At 35.9% G+C, this 23,171-nt stretch overlaps 2 protein-coding genes across 6 annotated transcripts; one reads left to right on the top strand and one right to left on the bottom strand.

Moving 5' to 3' along the window:
- Positions 1-976: 976 nt before the first annotated feature.
- On the top strand, positions 977-6,069 carry LOC110783475 (putative protein phosphatase 2C 50). 5 transcript variants are annotated; one of them, XM_021987834.2, is made up of 7 exons: positions 977-1,131; positions 1,928-2,232; positions 3,142-3,201; positions 3,799-3,883; positions 3,976-4,123; positions 4,511-4,685; positions 5,700-6,069. In XM_021987834.2, the coding sequence occupies exons 4-7, from the start codon at positions 3,803-3,805 to the stop codon at positions 5,983-5,985; spliced, it is 690 nt and encodes a 229-aa protein (XP_021843526.1). In that variant the 5' UTR covers positions 977-1,131; positions 1,928-2,232; positions 3,142-3,201; positions 3,799-3,802; the 3' UTR covers positions 5,986-6,069. The 5 variants fall into 5 exon arrangements, with proteins under 5 accessions (XP_021843526.1, XP_021843515.1, XP_021843532.1 ...); XM_021987823.2 differs by lacking the exon at positions 3,142-3,201; XM_021987840.2 differs by lacking the exon at positions 3,142-3,201 and having other exon boundaries at positions 986-1,131; positions 2,036-2,232.
- A 331-nt stretch (positions 6,070-6,400) lies between these two features.
- On the bottom strand, positions 6,401-22,194 carry LOC110783506 (uncharacterized). The gene is made up of 20 exons (XM_021987853.2): positions 21,704-22,194; positions 20,618-20,873; positions 20,014-20,113; positions 19,779-19,920; positions 19,320-19,584; positions 18,795-19,090; positions 17,569-17,642; positions 16,368-16,521; positions 15,955-16,141; positions 14,451-14,685; positions 13,530-14,033; positions 13,100-13,157; positions 11,563-11,650; positions 11,106-11,180; positions 10,303-10,386; positions 9,995-10,138; positions 9,135-9,216; positions 7,860-7,942; positions 7,704-7,758; positions 6,401-6,976 (listed from the first exon to the last, which is right to left on the bottom strand). Exons 1-20 carry the CDS (start codon positions 21,975-21,977, stop codon positions 6,914-6,916), a joined length of 3,219 nt encoding a protein of 1,072 aa, XP_021843545.1. The 5' UTR covers positions 21,978-22,194; the 3' UTR covers positions 6,401-6,913.
- Between the last annotated feature and the right edge of the window lie 977 nt (positions 22,195-23,171).

The following is a 23,171-nucleotide window of genomic DNA, read 5'->3' as shown; positions in this document are numbered from 1 at the left end:
TATGTATTTTGAAAACTTGGAGCGTATTTGGTGCATTTCGCGAAATCTCGAAGGTATCTCAGGAAAAAAAACTCATAAATCTATGTTATGTAGGTAAATGACATATTTTGCAAGCCTATAAATTTTGCTTGAAAACAAGGTTTAATGCAAAATCAATCTCGGATGTGACGTTTCTCATTTCCAATTTTCAAGAGTGGTTATTTTGCGATCCTATGTCCTATGAGACATTAATGTTAACATAAATGCATATGAATTGGTTTTTTTTGCCTTGTTGGGAACAAGGTGAATGGGTTCATTGGTGTTAATGTTGATTTTGTGTACCTTAACCTAGGCATGCATATCTTGTTGCATGTGTGTATGTCTACCCTTGTAAACCGATCATCCATTAGCCTTGACAATTGATATGAACAAATTCATCCGAACCTGAGCCAACTTGATGCATTTGCCATCCAATGCAATTAACTTTATGCATTTGTTAAAACTTTATCTCGCTACTGATTTAACCGGTCTGAAACTTTATTTTAGATATTACAAGCACAACCCCTTATACACGAGCAATACAACCTCATAAATTAGAAGAAATAATGACAAGAAACAGTCAACATGCGTCAACTGGTCTTGCCAATGACGAGAACAGGAATGTCGTATGACTTATGTTCACTAATTGAATTGATGTGTTTGTACTTTTCAAATATAAGAACATGAATGATGCATGGCTTAATTAATGATTTGTTCCCCACGTTCAAAGACGAGAATATGAATGTCATATGACTTATGTTCACTAATTGAATTGATGTGTTTGTACTTTTCAAATATAAAAACATGAATGATGTATGGCTTAATTAATGATTTGTTCCCCACGTTAGAGGTTTCAAGTTAGCCAAGAAAGAAAGTTAACTTCTGTAATAATATGGAGTCATGTACTGTTTCATGATTTCCTTGTGTTGAATCTAATTATAGATTTAGTTCTAGTAATTAAGCTAAATTAGTTGCCATTCATTCGACCCGATACATAAACCCGACCCATTTCTCACAATTTTGGAAAGGGCGGACTTTTTCCCCCTTCTCTAACTCGTCTCTCCAAGGTGACGGAAGATTGTACCTGGAGAACATGAAAAAGCGTCAAACTGGGTAAGATTTCATAACCTAACCCCTTTCCCATTACCCAATTGTGCCTTTGATTTCATCCCAATTTTCTTACTTTATGCTGAACCCTAATTCATTCATACAACCTTTCGTTTATGGAGAATTTTTTGGACAGAAAGTTTATTAATTTGTTGGGACAATTAGACTGGGATTGATCGGCTAAACAGGCTATACTCTGTGTGTTTATGTTCTAATTTGCTCTTCAAACAAGAATTATGATGTGGGTTTTTGTTGTTATGTGTAAATTTACTTGTAAACTTTGACAGTTTCTGAGAATTAGATCTTTGTTCACAATTTCCCAATTATGTGCTTTGATTTCTTGCCAAGTACTATTTCAATTTTCTTACTCTATGCTGAACCCTGAATGCATTCATACAACCTTTCGTTTATTGAGTAATATTTTAGACAGAAAGTTTATTAATTTGTTGGGACAATTAGACAGGGATGGATCAGCTAAACTCTATGATTTCGTGTAATTGTTGATAATTGGTAATAAAACAGGCTGTATGTTTTGATTTTCTCTTCTAACAAGAATTATGATATGGTTTTCTTGTGTGTAAATTTACCTGTAAACTTGACAGTTTCTGAGAATTAGATCTTTGTTCACAATTTCCCAACAAATGAAAGGAAAAGACAAGTTTGTGGAAACTGGAAACAGTAGGGTTTGACTAGTTTGATGATTTTGGCCTGTCCCGAATTCCCCCCTTTTTACTTATATATAAATGAGTGATTGATTAGATGTGTTTATGTTATGATTTATAATCAAAATGAACCTGATTAGTGGCAGATAGATTCGCCGTATCATAGTTGATGTCTTGATGGAAAAATTCAAGATTGTGTGCTGTTTGGTTGGAGTTTTTTCCAGCATTATAGTAGGATGTTATGGCAGGTCTGAATCCTGTATCAGACTATACAAAGAAGGTGGTGCTCCAGCTGTTCTTCATTCCCCAGAATGTTCCTTTCAGTATATTCTTCCTAGGGAACATAATCATACAACCAAATGCCAGTTTGCTTCACTTCAGGGACGAAGGAAGTATCAGGAAGATCGGGTTTTATGTGATCTCGATATGCAGATCGATCTTCTTGGTAATTGATCCTGCTACCTTTCTTTTCATCAGTTGTTTGCCTCTTTTTTTGTTGCACACATGTACCCTTGCATTTGGATGCTTTCCTTTCCAGTTTTCTAGAATGTTTAGTGAATACAGTGTATACTTTTTAGTTGAACTGTGTTATAGGTACCTCAAATTTATGTTCTCTGCTTTTATAATACCAAACGATGCATGGTTTTTTCATATATTTTCAACTCAGGCTCCGTTTGGTAGGGTGTAAAACATTTTCGTGGAAAACAATTTTCCCCTTTTAAATCATTTTCCGTTGTTTGGTTTGACAAGGTATGGAAACAATTTTCCATAACTTCCTCGAAGGAGGAAAAATATTTTCCATTTAAAAGGAAGGGAAACCACTTTTCCATCTTTCCTCTTGCCCCCATCTTTCTTTTTCCCATCAATCTTCAACCATTTTCCTTTTTCTATTAATTTTCTTGTAAGGAACCTAACAAAGGAAAACTAGTTTGAAACTGTGTTTTTCCTTGAAAAAAGTTTTGCATGGAAAATCATTTTTTATTAAAAATGTTTTACGCCAACCAAACAGAGCATTAATACGAAGTACAATTACAATATGATGCCTTCGCCTTCCGTCTTGGATGTTTTCTGCTCGAGACTTTTGTACATTATTACTTCATGAGCAGAATGTTATGCTTTCCTTTTCATTATCAGCGTGCTGATGAGTGTGAGCTATGCAAAAACAGAATCTTTGACATTTGGACAATAGCATGATTATTTAAGATGATGGTCAGTTTAATTCAAACATTTGCTGCTTGCATCAATTTGAACCTATAAAACTTGATAAAGATTCTGTTTTTCATTTCGAGATAGGACTAGAAACAGAAGAATTTGATTTGTGGAGAAGAAATCATAAGATTTGACTTTAACGCAGGCAACTTAGGTCAAGAAAACCTGAAGATTGGTATAGCAGCTGTATTTGATGGTCATGGTGGTAAGGAAGCCAGTGAATTGGCTGTTCAACTCCTTTCTCACTATCTTCAACTTCACATTAGTTTTTTAAGTAAAAAAGAAATGGATCTCTTTGAAGAGATGCACAACATGGCTTTCCCATTGGAAACGGAGTTCAATTCCTTGGAGACGCATTTTAGAAGGTTAATGCTGATCAATTTAGGACAAGAAACCAGGAAGCTGTACTTTTTACTTGGTTTCTACATTATAGTGCTTACATACCTTCATCTGGGTTTTCCTATTTTTTTTATAAAAAATTTGAGCTTCATTTTTGTCCTGAAAAACTCTTATATGAACTTAATTTTCTTTATATGAGCTTACTGGCCCTAATCTAACTCATTTTTCCTAATCTCTGTTAATCTGAATTATTGGCCTTACATGAACTTATCATTTCTGAAATTATTGACTGCGGATTTTGTTATGGGTGTGCCTTTTCCATCTCTGAACTTTCTCATGATTTCACTGTAGATTTGAGTCTTCATCAGCATTGAATATGCTGAAATCTTGTACGCTTACACTTTTCCTTTAAAATATGACTTGGTGTATCTGAATAAAGCGATCATTTTGTACTCCGTTTCAGGCGCATGAATGTATCGAAGACAATGGAAATTATACAGGAAGCAATTACCCTGACAATTCACGACATTGATTCAACATTTTCTCAAGTTTGTATCACTATCTTCATCTAGAAACCTGATTATACTTTATGAAGGTTTCTAAATGAGAAATAATTTTCATTGTTCACCCGGCATTGCAGGTGGCCTTAAGAAAACATCTGATATCTGGAACGACAGCCACCATAGCTGTTCTCGTGAATAATGAACTACTGGTTGCAAATGTTGGTGATTCAAAGGCATTCTTATGTTCAGAGGTGATGCAAAATAATGATGATAAACACAACCAAGGTAATTGGTTATAATGATTCCGTCACTGATGGACTGCATATCTCTAGCTATTTGGTAATTGGTTATAATGATTCCGTCATTGATGATGATAAATATAAATTGTCTTTTACCACCTCTTAACTACAAGATGGGCGAAAACGTTATGTGAATTAATGGGAAGTTAGGGAAAATGGTAGCTTATATACATGAAAATCGTGGGAGAAGAGAAGAAAATAAAAAATATAGTCGTTGAAATGGATCCGCATAACGTTTCCGTCCATCTTTCCGGCTAAGAGGTGGTGAAAAACAATTTTTATTTTATTTTAGGTGGTAAAAAACAATTTGTCAATTTTTTTAGGTGTTAAAAAACAATTTACCCTTTTGATTTAGTACCTTGAATTATTATAGGTACCCCCATGACCAGGTTACAAGTCATAGACCTAACTAAAGATCATCATCCTGATAGAGATGACGAAAACGCCCGCATAACAGCTTCGGGGGGGTTTGTTTCTCTATTGGGAGTGCCTAGAGTTAATGGCATTCTCGCTGTATCCCGATCAATTGGTGACTTGTACTTGAAAAGGTAACTGATCTGCACACTTTCCTTTCCGCTAATGCCTTGAGAAAAGGTAGCCCTAGCTTTTGTTGAAATTAAAATAGAGATGAGAGAGGGGAAAGAATGTAGCAAAATTATACTATATTTCATTCAATCCAATCTATACAAGAAATTGCCTTTTATATAGACTAAGTGCAAGTTTGGTATGAATCTAGGAAAGGAAATGGATTGGAAACATTTAAGGAGAAATGGTAATGTTAAGTGTTATCATTATTTGTTGTTTGGTATACCTAAGGAAAACAATCCCTTGTATCAAATTAGGGAATAAGGAGGGTAACACTTTGTTACCACAAGGTTAGGAGAGGTAACAAATTGGTGGTAATGGTTACCCTTTAGAAATGGAGTGTGTTACCCATCTCTCATACCAAACAATAGGTAATGGAATTAGTTAACTGTTTCCATTTCCAACACTTGAAAAGTACTATACCAAACATGCTCTAAGTGCATTAACTAACTGAAACTTGGGAACTAATTGCTCATGGCCTACATGGTAGTCCACTAATAACCCACTAACTCAACTAAACAATTAAACTGACTTCCTAGTACCTAATAACTTGCCACTAACTAGTTTACTTAACAATTAACATGTGTCCCTAAACTTTAGGAGTTTAGGAACACTTTGAAGGACCAAATCCAACAGATTTGCTGTCCTTGTCTAAAATAGGCATAAACTTTGCTTCCCGTACTCCGCTTTAAGTATGCTTTTTTTGTTTTTGCATACAAAATTCATAATGACACAAAAAGAGAAATATAATTGTAGACAAGTTTGGAACCCTTAAATCTTTACAAACTAGGCTAGCTGATATTCACATCTTCGAGTGTATGCTAGTTTGATTCTTTTGAAATACCAATTTAAGGAAACCGTCCCCATTATTTCGAAACGGAGGGACTTTATATCTTGTGACTTGTGAGATGTATGAATGGTTGAATTCCTCATACCTGAAAGTAACATAAATAATTTTATGCTGTACTTCTTGTCAGATATGGGGTGATAGCAGAACCAGAGGTTGATTGGCACCATTTGGATGCAAGTAAAGTCTTCCTGGTGGTTGCGTCTGACGGCATCTTTGAGGGTTTGAGCACACAAGAGGTTTGCAGTCTTTTACACGATGCACGATCTCAGGGTAAAGGCCGAAAGAATTGGAGATCATCTAAATGCCAATCCTCGTCATTGGCCGAATGTATAGTGAATATGGCGTATGAGAAAGGCAGCACTGATAACTTGTCTGTTGTTCTACTTCCACTAAGTACTCATGTTAATACTTGAAATCTACTTTGAAGCTCATTTACTGAAAACTGACTTCCTTTTGTATTTAGTTTGCAAAATTAACATAAACTGTGTTTTTTTTCATTGTATTATCGTCTCCTGCATTCCAATTCAGGTTATGTGTTTCAAGAAAAAAAATATACTCCGTACTTCAGAAGTAGCCCTGATAATCTATACCCGGCACGCTGGCCCAATCCAGCCTGAAAAAGCATGGGTTTGGACAGCCTCAAAAACGTATTTTCAGACAAAAGCTTGGCCCAAAAAACCTAGAAAAACCCATTTCAGCCTGAAAGCCGCAAATATATGGGTTTGGGCATGTGTCTTTGTGTAAAGCGCGGCCCGTTGAAATGAAATTTCCAAATGAATCAGCTGGGTTTTTTCCGAAAATCTGAGTTACGATATTTAAGATTACCTTAAATCAATAGTTATACGACAGCAGTCATAAGCTCGTAGCACTAAAATGTATCTGAAGTCTGGTAACTGATACATAATTACAGTTACAGCTTACAACTTACAAGAATACACATCTTTTACAACTCTGCTTTTACATGGTGAAATTGACCCTTCTAATCTTCAGAAAACACAGTATAGCTACTTGTACTACAACTCTGGATGACTTATGTACAACGGTCAAGAACGGGGGCAGAATAGGTCACTTTTCACCCCTCTTTGTATGTGTGTTTGAATTTGAGAAGGTTACAGCTCCTGGGATTCATCAACTTTGGCAACTTTGATGACATAAACTTAGAAAATGAACCCTAGATTCTTGGTCTTGAAGTACAATGTCCCAAGAAACCATGATCAAGAATAAGAATCTGCAATAAGAGTCTTAGCTCGAGTTATCTTTCCCATTACTAATCGTAACATCCCAACCCCTGTCCCAATTGTTTCCTTTTTCGCCAAAGAGTGCACTTTATAGTTCCAATGATCAGCTGGGAGGTGATTGAAAATAAGGATGCTGCAGAGCGTCATCAACAGTCAATCGATCATCCTGTACATAGAACATGAGAATAAAAACCTGTACAATATAAAACAGTTGATAACCCAAAATTAAAAGTCGGCAACTTTTGTGTAAGACCGCCATACCAAAAAGACCGATTTGATTGCTTAACTAATTGGTTTTAGTGCTACCTAATTGGTTTCAGTACCTAATTAGTTTCAGTGCTTAACTAATTAGTTCCATTGTTTAACTAATTGGTTCCCGTGCATTAGTTCCAACGATTAAGTAATTGGTTCCATTGCTTAACTAATTGGTTTTATTGCTTGACTAATTGGTTCAATTGCTTAACATATATGACACCAAGAGGGTCTTTTGCGTAAGACCGTTTTATATAAAAGTTCGTAAAAACGATAATATGCAGAAAATAAGATCAATATCACCAGATGTCCAGATAGCTATATGAAGTTGCACACCATTCAACCTAGAAACTCATGGAGTTTCTGCAAAAAGCTGCATTATGTCGCCCTTTTATTCAATCTTTTTAGCTACTCTTTCATGCTTCAATTTTCTATTTAGTTGCCGAAGTAAAAAAAAAAATACATGCTCTATATTTCATGGAAATGAAATTTTGAAAGAGAAAATTGAAGCATATTTGGAGCAGAATAGAGACTTTAATATATTTGCTTGAAAGTGCTTATATCCACTTACAGTAGAGTGATGAGTAAACGAAAATCACACTACCAAATTAATATAAAAAATAACACTTTCGGAACCTTACCGGGTCCCAACGTAGTAGCTGTCGAACTAGACGCATGGCCCAGATATTCGGAAACCTGCTGACATTGTAAATTAAGCTCGAATGTCTATAACTTGATCAATATGATGTAAAAGTGCATAATATGTTACCAAATGATGATGAGTAACGGTAGCGTACCCTATATTAAGAGGATCTTTACTTTTTATAAGGTTTGAGAAAAATTCTTCAGAGCATTTCCATGAAGCTGGTGAAGCTTTAGCCTGCAGATATTCATGTGGTACATGACTGAGCCAGCACATTTGAATAAATTGGCATTTCCATTTCCAAGCACAAGTACAACCTTATTTTACCTAATCTGGTAATTAACCATCCCTAGAGGACAAGCCCTGTTCGCTCTTGGGGAAGAGCACCGAGCAGGTGAAACCAATAGACAGGAAGTCCCCAATAACCATAAGGCTGGAAACTAGATACCAAATCCAGTAGAATGACAATGAATTCGACCCAACCCATAAGTTGGGGTGAGATCTTAGTTTAAAAGGCGCAAAAGTCCCTGTAGCCTAGGCACAAGGCACAGTAATTTTTTTTATTTTTTTTTGGTACTTATTTTCTGTAGAAGAAAATCAAAATAGTATTATTTGCTGTTACAAAGGGGTAATATCGTAATTATAGAAAAATTAAAAACTTTTTGAGGGAAAAAAAACAACAAAAAGGGGATTAAGGTTCAAGTAACTTTTTAGTCACTTTCTTATAATTGATTCTGTATTTAAATTCTCAAAAGAAGTGCACCACGCCTTATATAACACAGCTACTTTAAAAAAAGAAAAAGGAGTAGTCTAGAGACAAGAAAAAATGAAGAAATTTGGGATTTTCTCTCTCCTCCTTTCAATATAGTATTTTATTTCTAACTGTTAGCCATAAAGTCATGTGGTTTTGGCCTTTTTAAAAAAAATTATTACTTATCTCTTATCTGCAATTGGAGCCTTATACCATAAGGCACATAAGGCGCTGCGCTTTGAGCCTGGGAAAGGCGCATAAGGCGCACACCTTTTGTAGGGTGCATGACCCTGTCATGGCTAGGCGCCAGGATATGCGCCTTGAGCCTAGGCACACCCAAGGAGCGCTTTTTAAAACTAAGGGTGAGATGAGAGCCAAATTCCCAACCACGGGAGATGGCTCATTGAGCGTGCAAATCACAACAACTACGTGAGCCAAAATAGTCATGCAATCATGAGTTCATGACCCACCAAAAATTATTATGTCAAGTAAAATCTTTTTAAAAAGGTAGTGGGGCCCAAATAAAATCAAATAAAGAGCATGAGGCACTCTGGAACAATCTAGGAGCAAACAGACTTGTACACTGTCACCAATCACTATCTTGATCATTGTACAATAAGGAAAAAAGAGGTACGAGGTTAACCCAAAACAAATTCTACATAAGCATGAGATATTCACCTGGTCATGTGGACCCTTGCCAGGATGATGTGTAGTGGAATGGCCAGGGACTAATATGCACATTTCCATGAAGGACCTAAGCCTGGACAAGAGGGGGAAAAAAGTAGCAACGTATCAGCAATGAAAGCTTTCTCCGCAAATGTTTCTTGCTAGTACGGTCTTAACATGATTCTTAGTTAAAACAATAAATTAGCATCATTCAACAACATACGTAATATTTGTGCAGCTACTGGGTTCACGTGAAATGAAATGGAGAATAGCTCATGCAAACACAAACTCAAAAATATTGAAGAAAATTTCTTATGCTTCCCCACTGGTTACCATTCAACTATTAATCCTCAAGAATCCCACCTAAAGTCAGACAATCACACAAGCAACATGCTCAAAATTTCCATTTCAAACTTAATCCACAGTTCTTCAACTGTATCATTTGTATGTTAAAACAAACCATGACATCAAAATGGTATTAATACAGAAGCATGCAGCACTATTACAAAAAAATAAAAAAACTATCTCGGACTTTCCATGAGACTTTTTGTGAGTAACAGACTAACAATTGACCATAGCAGACATTTCTATCTCCTGGGCAAATTATTCAACATATATTATTGGTAGAGAACACCCATTAAGTATCTGACGTGGTTAAATGATAATCAAGAAAAGGCAAACATTTTTAACAGCAAGGCTAGCAGGACAAGTGGACAACATGTCAGCATTAATGGGGATGAAATCCTTCTCCATGCAGAATTTTGATGATGGCAGAAACCCAGGATTTGCATATCAGTAGAATGAATCATTCATGTGAGGGTAGGTGGAAAATGCATGATAATACAACCATCAAAATTTACAACGGAATTCACCTATATGCAAGCTCCTTCAAGTCTTCATTCCATCCTCCAAGAAGCTTATCCAGAAGGGCATGGGATAAAGAGCTAATCTGGAAAACATCTGGTGAACCCAATACCATCTCCAAGAATACTACTCCAACACTCCACATATCGTACCTGTCAACAAAGAACTTAGAACCGATGTATCTGGAAAACACTATGGGGCAAAGTGCAATTATGTGCTTCAAATTTGGATTGTTCCAACATTGTGTTGTGTATTTGTGATTAACAAAAAGGCATGGGCTTGTGACTTGAAGAAAATGTTCAGAAGCTTGACATACTTGAGAGTTTTGCTTGTTGGTCCCTGAAACCAAGTAGTATTCAATAAAGCTTCAGGGGGAGTGTACTCATATGTCTGCTCAGCTCTGTATTTGAGAAAACTGAAAATTGTAAGCCATAACACCAGAAAATACGAGAGAAAAGTATATTTTGACTATGGATTCACATAAAACCTTCAAATATAGGATTCATAATTTGATATAGCATCTGGATGAGATCCTTAATTTTATTTTCGCTCTCCCAAAATTACTAGTTCAATATGTTTAGTTTGAAATGATAGAGTAGGATTAGACTCTTGTCTATTTTCTATTCCCACATTTAGTGGTTGAGGGGTCGAAAAAGTGATTAAAAAATTAGTGCAGTATTAGATTGTGGCCGAAATGCTGACATGTGATGAGCATTCAAGCAGACAGCAAGGATCTAACTGCCTCTGAGCTTCATAAAAGAAAATCTCAAAATCACATAGAAACAAATGATATCTGTTCCCATTCTTGGGACCCATCCTCCAAAGAATTTACCCTAAGCTAAGTAGCATAAACAAGGACTTACTTATTTAGGACAAGAAACATATTTTCAGTAGTCCACAGAAATCATAATAATTGACCCTACTTAGAAAAGGGGATAAAGAAATAACTTAAAAACATACGCCTATGAACTCTAACACAGCATCATATCATACTTCATATGATCTAAATACAACAGTTAAACCAGACGTGAAATTGAAATGTGAATAACAATTCTGATTATAAATGAACGATAATTAAGAAGAAATACAAAGATCTAAATTCTAAAGTTTGACAAGTACCTAGACGGGCCTCGAAACCCATAGAAACGCCTTATGGTGAAGTCATCAATTGCACTACCAAAGTCAATAATACGCCTGACAGACCAACATCCACCAAAGCAAGTCAAATTTCATTATATAAGACGGAGTTCGTCCAAGAGCAATCTAAACAAAGATTAGACAAATCATCTTGTAACGAAGTCACATCGAACATACCACATAAAAATCAATATTGAAACAATATTACTCGACATTACTAGAGTATGGATCAGTGCTGTGGGATGGGATTAGAACTTTCAAATCAACAAAGGAAAGGGTTTACCGATACATCCAACCAGTCAAATTACAATCCATGGTTAACATGGAACAAGAAGCAGGAGCACTAACTATGCACATCAGAGCACAATTCCATTTTCATAAATAGAAACCTTCAATAAAAAAAAGAAAGAAAAAGGAATACTATGAAAGAGGTGCATACATTCTTCCCCCATCTTTGAGCTCTCCATTTGGTTTTCCCTTAAAGCATTCTCCTGTATCCTGATCTTCAATGCAGATTACCATGTTCTCTGCACAAACACATTCACAGATCATTACAGGATTCTAATTCAAATACAAGAGCCAAAACTAAATACGAAGTATATGACTTGAGATCAAAATTCAATACCCAAAATGTGAACTTAATGACACCCAGAAAGAATTTTAATATACATAAATAAGGTTGTTTTCCCTTGGTTCACTTGTTAGAATTAAAACATACTTCGTAATAAACAAGATAGGGAAGAATTATAAGATCTTAGAGGGAGGATCCACAAAAAGTGTCAAAATAGGCATCCTCCATAGATCAACCAAAAAAAACCAGTGGTACCAAAAATGTTAAGGAAGAAATGGGGATGAACATTTTCCACTCTGTATCAATTTCGGAGACGCAGACAGAAATAACAAACAAAACAGTGAGAGGCCAGTCACAAGATTAAACATCACATCTTCGTTTTTCTCACCCTATTGCCCCTTCTCTGAACTTACCAGCCCATATTTGAACCAGTATGGCATTATTGGTTCTTATCTGAGCTTGTTTTAGTTGTGAATTGAACTCCAATAGCCTTTACCTAAATTACCGGCCCTTATCTGAACTTTGTCTAAAGTCTAAACTTATCGTTCCTTATCTGAGCTTATTTTATCTGATTTTTTTTAAGGCGAAAACAAACAAGGTCTTAACATAGCAGGAGTTCAGAAAGGGAGGAAAATATCATTCTACAATTTTATTTTTGAATATTATTAAACACTACATAGTACTTCGCCCATTTCATTTTAAACTCCCATTTGCTTTTCCACAGTTTTCAATGCACATATCTAACCACTAATATCTTTAGTCTTTAACTGTGTTAAGATGAAAATTACACAAATTTAATATTCATAACTATACATTAAGAGGAATCTAACGAGATTCCACATGATAATATAATTTCTTATATATTGGTGAAAATTCACGGTCAGAGTTTTGGCTCTAATATCAAAATGAAATGGAGTGAATACTAGTTTAATTACACACATAGTGTAATTATTCACAACATTACTTTTATCCAAATGTATATGAAATAAAGCTTTGACAAAGAAGATTGCTAATTTACCAATCACATAGTTTACTCATAAGGTCCAAACTCCAAAGAAACAGATCCATGCAAACTAAGCTAACTCTTTTTCCATGTCATTGCAGGAATAACCGAATAACCCATACGAATAGAACCCATTAGTAGGTAAAGAGAAAAAATATAACAAATTAAAATTTAAAAATAAAATAAAATAAATCCCAATGTCATCCTGACATGCTATATTTATCTCATAAATGATGGATAGTTTATAAACAGTTATCAATAAGTATTTCGAAGCCTTCTATGATGTTCAAATATTCTCTTTAGTTATTACGGAGTATAAAAAAAACATAATAGAGAGATTATGCATCACCCTTTCAAAATGGCTAGTCAGTAGTCACACAGATAAGGTATCTATAAACTCACCGGGTTTAATATCTCTGTGGGTAATGTTACGGTCATGACAAGACTTAAGTGCCATCAACTGAGACAAGACAAAGGAGTTATCTCAGAAACACAAGAACTGAAATGCAGGTAATAATGATAAGAAACTGCAAGTAAGAAACAAACAGAAAGCCCATAAAGGTTATAGTCTTAAGGTAAAAAACAGATAAATTTTAAAGACTTCTGTAAATGCACACACAAACTCAATACATGAAACTCCAGTTGCTGTTACGAACTCAAGTATAGACAAGACAAGCATTCGGGTATCAGACAACTATCTAGCATAAGCAAGTTCCACTTCATTTTTTATTTAAATTTTAAAAAAGAAATGAGTATGTTCAACCTGAATAGAATAACCGAATGAAACAACTCAAATAACAGCGTTGCGTTTGAAACATTTATAAGCACGCACCAATTGCCAGATAAGACTTCGCATTTCCTCTTGTCCTGCTTTTGTGGTCTTAAGCCAATGCCACCATTTTGATGGGTGCAATACTTGAGCATGTCCAGCTCTTTTTGAAGAAATTTCATCAATATCGTCGGTTGTATACATAAGCTTTGACAAAGATATGCCTTCATGCCTAAACACAAGCCATATTTCACTAGAACGAGACTCGAAGGATTCCACATATCTTGCAATATGATCGAGGCCTTCTTCATAAACCACTGCCCGGGTTCCATTTCCTTGAATGAACATATCTTCAGGATTCTCAGAGTCCTCACTCTCCTGGACAACAATTTTATGATTTTTATCTGTTCCAAAGGGACCATATAGATTGGCTCCAGGTTTTCTAAATACAGAGCTTGACACAGTAGATGATACAAACCCTCCAAGAGATGTTGAAGCATTTAAGAATATTTCACCAAAATACTTCTCTCGCAACCCACTTAAGTAAACAGCAGATCCTCTCTCCACCTGTTTATAACAGAATTCAACTAAATACTTGCATTTAAGCTGATAAATTGTCACATCCATTAAATGTCACATTCAGGTCAATCACACGGCACTAATGAAACTGATAGCTGACAATTCATTTATGGTACATGATGATAAGCCTTTGATTAACTCAAATTGCACACATAATATCATCTACCAAGCTTGCAAACAAATGAACTCGGAAAAAGAAATTCATTGCAACTTACCAAGCACGTCACATGGAAGAATTTTTTTTTGAAGAATGACAAAAGGAAAAAAAAGTATGATCACAAAGCTAAAGTCAAAAGAGTGGAATGACATTGGGCACTTAGCAGCATGCAGGAGAAAGGATCACAACAAAGACATTAAATTAAGGTTACAGAAATTATTCATAAGTACTCAGACGGTAAAACCTACCATTATGCGCTTTATAATGAATAAGTTACCATCAGAGGAGCCATTAGGACAATCATTACTTGATGAAAAGTTTCCTGAAATGTCATCAAATGACTCCATATTAAGATGGTGTCTGGAAAAAGTTCCATTATTCTGATTCCAGTTACGAGCATTATCTCGTTGAGAACAATTCCATCGAAAAGCCAACCAAACCTCGCCATACGCTCCCTGGCCGAATCTTTTCCTTAGAATATACCTATCAAATTAAGGATCAGAATAGATTAATTTCACCTCAAGGAAGAGCAGCATTGTGATTATTATTTGAAAAACCAACAGCAATATGATCATCTATGATTTAGCTACCAAAAAAGCACCCTCTACATGGAAAGCTTTATACAAGCCCTCCTTAAAACACGCATTTGAGACAATGGAATCATCCAATGTTCCTTCACCAATGCTAGCAAGCTACATTACCTCAAGCTCTAAGAAGAGTGGAGGTAGTAAGTTGCCTTATATAAAAGTCAAAAGGGATTGGTTATCACTATTCTGACAAATTTGTCTAACTTTCATCTAACTTAAAAAACCCACAAGCAATGAAACACTAGTTTACTTAAAACTGAAATTGAGCTCTACTACGAACAAAGCAAGAAATTGAGGTCAAAATTCTGCGAAGAGATTGTGGTTCTGGCGACCATTTTAAGGTTTGCTGCATTGAGAAAGTTCCGAGGACAGCAGTTAGAGAAGCACATAATTTAGCCAGTTAATAACGAGGAAAATTAAATTTCTCTGCTTGGTAATTGTCTTTTAACGCATATTGCCAAAAAAAATTACTAAGCATAGTGTTGTACTGCTGATTAACAATCCCATATTACATTCCAAGTCCATACCCCACAGAACAGAAGTGTGTGTGTCCGCGGGCGCATGCGTCACTGTCACTTCACCAAGGTGTCCTACATTGTACAATTATTTGGCACTAGATCGTAAACATTTCCACCATATCGCAAGTCCACAATTACGCTAAGTCACTAACAATAACAAAAAAAAAAAAAAATGTTGCCAAAAGATGGGTTCGGCTACATGAACCGAAATTCCAAGAATCTATCTCTTGATCTACAATTACATTAATACAAGTGTTAAGAAAATGTTCTTCTAAATTAATCCTAAGCCTATCACCTTGTCAAATAAAAGGCTTCAAAGTTTATAGTTTAAACTCTTTTACAAAGAACATTAGTATTTGAATCCATTCAGGGGAAAACCAATTGCTCCAGAAACATTAAAAAAAATAAGAAAATCAGGAACAAGAAAGAGAAAGAGAAAGAGAAAGTTGAAGAAGAAAAGCTAGTGTTCCTTTTCACCCCTTGTTGACATTATGAAAAAGAAAAAGTAGTCTTTGATTCCATTTCAATGGTTTGTACACTTAAAAGGTAAATTTAACAGAGGGCTCGAAAATTAAAAATACACAGATTGTCAGATTCCTAAAAATTATTGGCTACTCCAACGAGTGGGAAAAAAAAAGAGATTATACCTCATTTCAGGCTTCACGTCCTCAAATGATCCAAAACTCGATTCAGCATGCTGAAGAGGGATTGATTCAAGCAGAGCAAGGAAACTGGAAAGATCTTCAGGATATCTGCTCTCATCTCTGCTTCCATCGGAGATCATCCCAAAATGAAAGCAAAAGGAGTTCTCCACATTTAATTTCACAGATTCTCCTAATTCCATTGGTAAACAGCCATGCTTCACATATTTTAGAACTATGTAAAACTTGCAATAAACAATACTTTTGCTTGATAAAGTGTATATAAGGATAAATTTCCCACAACAGTCCCTTTCTGTCCTCCTACCTTAAGAACAGAAGAGAAAAGAATAATGGGAGGCAAGAGAACACATTGTATTCAGTGTTATACAGACACAAAACCTGGGGGAAGCTCCACTCACCACAGGTATGATCGAGACGCCCAGGTAGAGCAGGAGGGATGTCATAAAAATCTTCTGATTTTTCATCTTCTGGATGACTAAATGTATCCTCCTCATTTTCCTTAAGGTTCTCGTACAAATAGTAACAGCCAAAATTATCTTCCTTGCTTTCCACCTGAAGCAAAAATGACATTCAATACTTTATTTGGAAAACCTGCCACATATGACAAAGGAATCCGGCCAAACTTAAATCCTCTAACTTTAAATTACTTCTTTTTGTTTAATCATTTTAATGACATGAAAAAACAGACTTCGATGACTTTGTGTTACTCGAGAAAACAGACACACGCTACTTTTTGTTCTTCGGAAATGGTAGCATTTAAAATATAACCAGTACCTACAGGCTACAGTATTAGAGTTTGTCCAAGTGAAATCACAGTAGCAAAAGAGGTAGACTCAGGAGATACATCTTTCTTCAATAGCCATGTATTTCAAAGGAGTAGAACTGTAGAAATTGACCAGACATCAAAAGGAAAATGAGTTTTTTTTTTGCCACCCGTTCATCTGAGATATAAAATGCAAGATGATCGAAGGATTACTAACTCAACTTTTGTTCTGTATCCGTTAGTCAAAGCATGTTACTGGGGAATATTCTGGAATTCACCCATTAATAGACCATGTTTTGCACTAATACGATTAATTAGAAAGATTAGATTTCAAGTCACATACTCGTATATACTGTGTACATCAACTGAAAGGTAGCTAAGGCCAATAGCATTTTCAGTTTGTAGAAAATAAGAGGTTGTATGTATGATCAGAAATGGGCAACCAAGAGAAAAGAATAAAATAGAAGCTCGGAGAGGAATTTAAGAGTATGGTCATTTGTACAAATCAAAGGTTTTATTAAAAGGACTCGTTGGGGATGACAATTCTAAACGGGAAAGGGATCAGGCAAGTTTACAAAACTTTAGAACGGGAACTCTGATAAGAAATAAAAGGGGAAGTTAGAAAAAGCAGTCCGCACAACAAAAAAGTGATAAATAGAAAATAAGCCTTTGTAACTCGGATTAAACTAAATTCTAACTTCCATTTTGGATAATTAATAACTTATTCCTTTAGAAGATGCAGACTTTATCCCTCTATTATTTCAAGGACCATATTCACTTTTAAAATGAACTCTGGGTACCTTAAAAGAAAATAAAGTCATGTTCCTAATTCTTACCAATAATCTGGCAAACTTTGCCACAACTGGATAAGCATGTTTCAGTTGAACAAGGCTGATAGGAACTTCTTCAGCTAAACCATTGACAAAAGAAAAGAAGAATTTCTGTGTCACTTTCAGAGACCAATCATGGTAAGACTAGGAAGAATGACAAAAACACAGGGATAAATTAATAGGTCATGTAACAGTACCCTTTCACTCCCCAAATAAATGTGCGCCATCAAGTGGTCACTAGTACAGAAAGCACTAGAAAGCAAGCATAGTATATATTGCTACACAGGAAATTGGACAATGATTATAGAACATAGCAAAATAATCAGTCATTACTCACTAGTTTAATGAGAAAACCTTCTAAAATTTTGTATTCACATCAGTAATTTCAGAAAATATCAAAAGACCATCTCCATGGCATGAACTTGGAATAGAGCTCAAGAAACCCCAATGAGGATTGAAAGTTTGTCATAAAAAAGGTAGGATAAAATATTGCTAAAGAATTATGCTATGAATAGGTAGATAAAAATGTATGATTGAAGAAAGGAATGCACATGGGCAATAAACGTGTCCGCTATATCTCATTACAGAAGATTACAAAAGTATTAAAAGTTGTGAAATGCATCAATTTGGCCTCGTTTGCTACTCGGAAAACTTTGACGAAATTTCCAGAACCAAGAAATACAAGTCCAAATAGAACCTGACTGGAAATAACTGTATGTGAAATATTTGGGCTTGTTTCCAATCACAATACTGTGGAAAGAAGTTATTTCCAATCAATGACCAAAAAAGTCTGCATGAGGCACAATATTGATATCTGATATTGGAAAGCTAACTGAATAAAAATATATCTCAGCCACGATTTCTCCATGAACTAACAACTTAATTTCTCATGCCACGCTTGTCTAGGTTGTGTTTCATATTAAATTCCTGAACAATGACTTATTTAAACAGAGATAGAGACAGAAGATTGCATGGATCAAAGAAGACAGGCTCCTCTAAGAAAAAGTTATGCAGAACGTAACAAAGAAAAGGATAAATTTACCATCTCACTGAGTTCTATCTATTCTCATAGCTCACTACCATATTCAAGTTATAACTCAAATTCCTTAATTCTTCGATAGAAAGAGTAATCCATAGTCCATGTCAATATGGAAATTACCTGTCTGTCACAGTTACAATGACCTCAAAATGTGATCAAATACCTCTTATTACTTTTTTTAAAAAAAACTTACCATTCAGAGAGGTATTCGACAAACTCATTAATCTTAATGGAACCACAGCAGCAGCCATATTATCTGCACTCCCTCTCTCAAAGGCAGCGCTTATTATGCAATCAGCTAAAGAATCTGAGCAGGCTGGCGAGACATGTGATCCTGAGAGGTCATCGTTCTGGACTTCCCACAGCAGATCACAGACATCCTGCGTGTCCAACCCCTCAAAAACACCATCAGAAGCAGCTATGAGGTAGCTATCATTGTCATTCAGGAGTTGCCAACCTGTAATCTCTGGAGCAGCTATAACACCATATCTGGCAACCATTAAAAAATAATATATGATCCTTAACAGTTTTCTGGAGAAGTGTCAATAATAAATGCACAGACCAGAACATATACAACAATTAAAAAACCACAATCAACCAGATTTCAGAATGTCACTGTGAAGTAGTTTGAAACCTCCCACCGGAGGAAAAAAAAAGGTACACCAAATCAACAGGATTGTGCTTGCATAGTTAAGTTTCTTTCATAGGTAAACCCCACCTTTTAAAAGGCACATCCCCAATAGCCCTAGACACAGCAAGACGTCCATTAACACGAGGAACTCCACTCCACTCAACAACATAACCACCAGCATTTTCAACTCGGAACTTCTCATCATCCCTGTCTGGCCGATGATCTCTAGTCAATTCTTTCACAACCAAAAGCTTTAATCCCTTGGAAGCCACTATTTTACATGTTTCGCAATCCTTAAATCGCAATACAGCACCGTTACGTCTTTTTTGCCTATATATCCTTAAAGCAGTGGCTGCAAAGTCCCAGCAAAATAGACTTTCAGCATATGGTCAAAGCAAAACAAAATAGCCTGCAAGGATAATATTACTTGCACTCAAGATACCATCATAGGACAATGGGTTAAACAAGATGGTTAATTCTATCTCATTACGGAGTATTATAAACATATCAAAAGAAAAAGTGTGCTTTCAGGAAAGATAAACTTACCTTTAGCTTCAGAAAGAGGCTGATACTGCTCTGAGCACAAAAGAGCTTTTGAGTCTCCTAAATTTGCAACCAATATCTGACCATCTACAATCAAAACAACTGTGGCTGTAGAACCCGAATCAAGGTGGAACCTGAGGGCCTCCTTCATGTCACAATCAAATGATTGTCAACTATAAACAGAATTTTATGCTGGAAAGGCAACTTCAATTTAGAAAAGAATAATAATGAAACTTGCCTTGGAAAATGTGGTGTCAATGTCAGTGATTGTTCTTAACAATGCTTCCTTCAGTATTTCCAAATGAAATGATTCCCCAAACATTTCTCGAGACTTATGCCTAAAACCACATAACATTACGTAAAACAACAATTACACAAACATGTCCCTATTCTACTTGTTAAAAGTTATGACCAACAATACCAAACAACCAAGATTTTAATCTACAATTATGTTCTTTATACAGAAATAGGTTTTTGCTAAGGTATCTGTAGAAAGACTAGGCAATACAGTTTGCATCTATCTCTTAAATTTTAACCCAATAGACACAAGGAACCTCGAAGGAAGAACAGAGCCTGCATATACTCACATAGTATCTTTCTAACTAACTTCAGAGCATAATATTGTCCATATTAAATCTTTTCCCCCTATTTAATGAAAAATTGGTGGCACTCATACATAACTCATCAACCTTGTTAGTCAATGTACAATAGGGTACTCGTCATGAACAAAAAGATCCTGGAGCATATTACAAAGGCAAGGTGGTGAAGATTAACAAGAGATGCATGAACATAAGACATAAAAGAAAAAATAAAAGCAGGATGTGAACATGTCAAATCGATACCTCTGCTGATCGATAAAATGCAGAATCCATTCTCTATCCTTGAAGAATTGAGAAGAAAATGTAACAATTTCCTTGTTTGACAATCTTCCCATGGATTTTTTTAAAAAGGAAGGAAATGTTGCATCAAGAAGAAAGTAAGTGTGCAGAATAAGGTACTCCAACAAAAGATTTGAAGCCATGTCACTAGCTTCGGAGCCATTATGACCATCGAAAACGGCCACAATGCCCACATCAACCTCTGTAAATCCACTAGGACCTGCTCCACAACTTAAGTAAGTTAGAAACCACGGGGTATCATTAAACTTCGGTACTCATAAAACATCTGAATTATCTCAGATATTTACAGTCATCTATCTATGTAGAAAATAAAAACTAGGAGGAATCATTAACACTAGCAAGTAGCAACTGATTCATACAAGTTCGGCCTTTTGTTCCCTCCGACTGATACACACGAGTTTTCTTATGCAAAACAGTGATTTCAAAGCAATTTGGTTAGCTTCTTTCTTTCAAAACGGGATACTTTGAATCTTGGAAATGTGTTATTGTATACACCAGTCTTATCCTAAAAGTTTTATTACTCCCTCCATTCCTAAATACGTGTCCACTATTCTATCTCGGGCGTTCCCTAATAAGTGTCCACTTTCTATCTTTGGACATACACTTTTTCCACTTTTCCATAAATCATGATTGTTTTTTCTTATACATTCCACATTTTTCCTACTTTGCATCCCCACGTCCACTTTTATTTGTACTATAAACAATTATCTACTCTATCCCTTCCCCAAAAAACACACCCACAGATTTCTTAATTACGGTGAATTTTCTGAAAGTGGACACTTATTTAGGAACCGAGTGAGTAGTATAACTATTGCCAACAATCCACCTCTTCTTCACCTCAAATTTTACAATAACACAAGACACAAGAAATCACATGCTTAAAATTGCAATCAATATCACATTACCCAGATAAATCAGAAGTGAAATTGAAACAAAAACAACAACAATATCGAAGCCTTAATCCCGATGATGAGGCCGACTATATTAACCGAAGAAAGCAAATTAAAAATAAGTTTCAGAATTACGAACCAGGGAACGGAATTCTGACATCGAGGGCACATGAAATGCGATCCTCCTGCGAACTCCGGCGACCTTGATGAACGGCGACATGACACCTGGAGCTTCCCGGCGGAGATTGGTGATGGGAGAGCTTCCAGCGAGGGCATTTTGGGGATTTGAACACCGCCGGAGCTCCTCCTTCCTTATATACTGTCAAACATGTCGATGATTCAGCTGAATAACAAGTGATTACTAACAGGAATAAGCAAAGCCCCAATACGTGGAATTCTAGGGTTTTATCCATTATTTCTGCTAAATTAAGCTTTTGAATGCAATTTTCGTGCGAATTTCTAGGGTTTTTCCTCTTTGGATTAAATTTATTTGTTGAATTGGTTTTTGAATTTCCATCTTCAACAGAAAATGGGGGGAGGGAGGGATCTGAAAAGTTTGAGCATACAAGAAAATTACGCCAACTTAAATCAAATTGAATTTCGTGTTATTTATAGCTATAGGACCTTTATTCCTTTCTTGGGCATTTCTATTTGTTGTTGGAGCACAAATGAGGTGGGAAAAAAAATGGGTATTACTAAAACGGTTAAAAAATGGTTTTTAATTGACGTTCACATTCGTTAAAAATGTTCGCATATTTATGGTAACCTCTCCCAATCTTCATCTCTGCCTCTCTGATTTTCCGGCAAAGCTACAACCACCACCCACGAACCACCAGCCAAAAAACTGACGACCCCGGCTTAAAATTTGATCAAATACAAAAGAAAAACCATTTTATGCTTATAAATCAAACATAATTCAACCATTAGAAGTTCTTGTACCATTTGAATCTAAAGATCATGATCACTGGGAGATTTTGATGCGCCAGCATCGATAGATTTACCGCAACATCCCTATATTTATTTAAAACTTTGTCCATTGTGCTGCAAATTAAACCGCAACATATTCAGTGCTAACTTAATTACATTTACCAAACAAACACCACCGAAAATCATCGAAGCAACACCCATTGGCTCCACAGTTCACTCTACTCTACTACTTCGAGCCAGCCGCACAAAATCTATGGATGCCCATGGTTTCGACCGCAAAAGTCATGCAGATGGCCATGGATTAGGCCGCAAAAATCGTGTGACTAGCTCTTTTCAACTTAATAAAAAATATCTTTTGGACTCCGACAACGCATTTATGCTCCGGCCATCACTCTGCTCTGTTGCTCCGACCACCATTTCAGGGCGGGATTAAAGGGGGCTCTGCTCTGCTGCTCAGACCACCACTCTGCTCCGACCCTAATGTTCGCCGTAAAAATAAGGGAACTGTTGGAGAAGGGGGGTGGAAGTTTGAGGTGAAAATTGAAGGGGTGGGGTAGATTTTATAAGGGTAAATATGTCCTTTCATGTAAATAACGCGGGGATTCTTAGCGTACGCGGACGTCGAATAGCGATAAACTAAAAAAAAGATATACTAACAAAAATTGTATACACGTTTCGAA

This window comes from Spinacia oleracea, chromosome 5, assembly GCF_020520425.1.
Source record: "Spinacia oleracea cultivar Varoflay chromosome 5, BTI_SOV_V1, whole genome shotgun sequence".
NCBI lineage: Eukaryota > Viridiplantae > Streptophyta > Magnoliopsida > Caryophyllales > Amaranthaceae > Spinacia > Spinacia oleracea.
Note: the sequence above shows the minus strand (reverse complement) of the source record. Positions and strands in the feature narration are given on the sequence as shown.

What these genes read in the sequence shown, in the direction of transcription:
- LOC110783475 (XM_021987817.2), top strand. Translation starts at nt 3,282, where the DNA reads ATGGATCTCTTTGAAGAGATGCACAACATGGCTTTCCCATTGGAAACG. An exon ending in TTGATTCAACATTTTCTCAA is followed by an intron (nt 3,884 to 3,975) that starts GTTTGTATCACT and finishes CCGGCATTGCAG; the next exon opens with GTGGCCTTAAGAAAACATCT. An exon ending in TGATGATAAACACAACCAAG is followed by an intron (nt 4,124 to 4,510) that starts GTAATTGGTTAT and finishes GAATTATTATAG; the next exon opens with GTACCCCCATGACCAGGTTA.
- LOC110783506 (XM_021987853.2), bottom strand. Translation starts at nt 21,977, where the DNA reads ATGGATAAAACCCTAGAATTCCACGTATTGGGGCTTTGCTTATTCCTG. An exon ending in TTGACACCACATTTTCCAAG is followed by an intron (nt 19,921 to 20,013) that starts GCAAGTTTCATT and finishes TGTGACATGAAG; the next exon opens with GAGGCCCTCAGGTTCCACCT. An exon ending in GCGTCTCGATCATACCTGTG is followed by an intron (nt 16,142 to 16,367) that starts GTGAGTGGAGCT and finishes CAATGGAATTAG; the next exon opens with GAGAATCTGTGAAATTAAAT.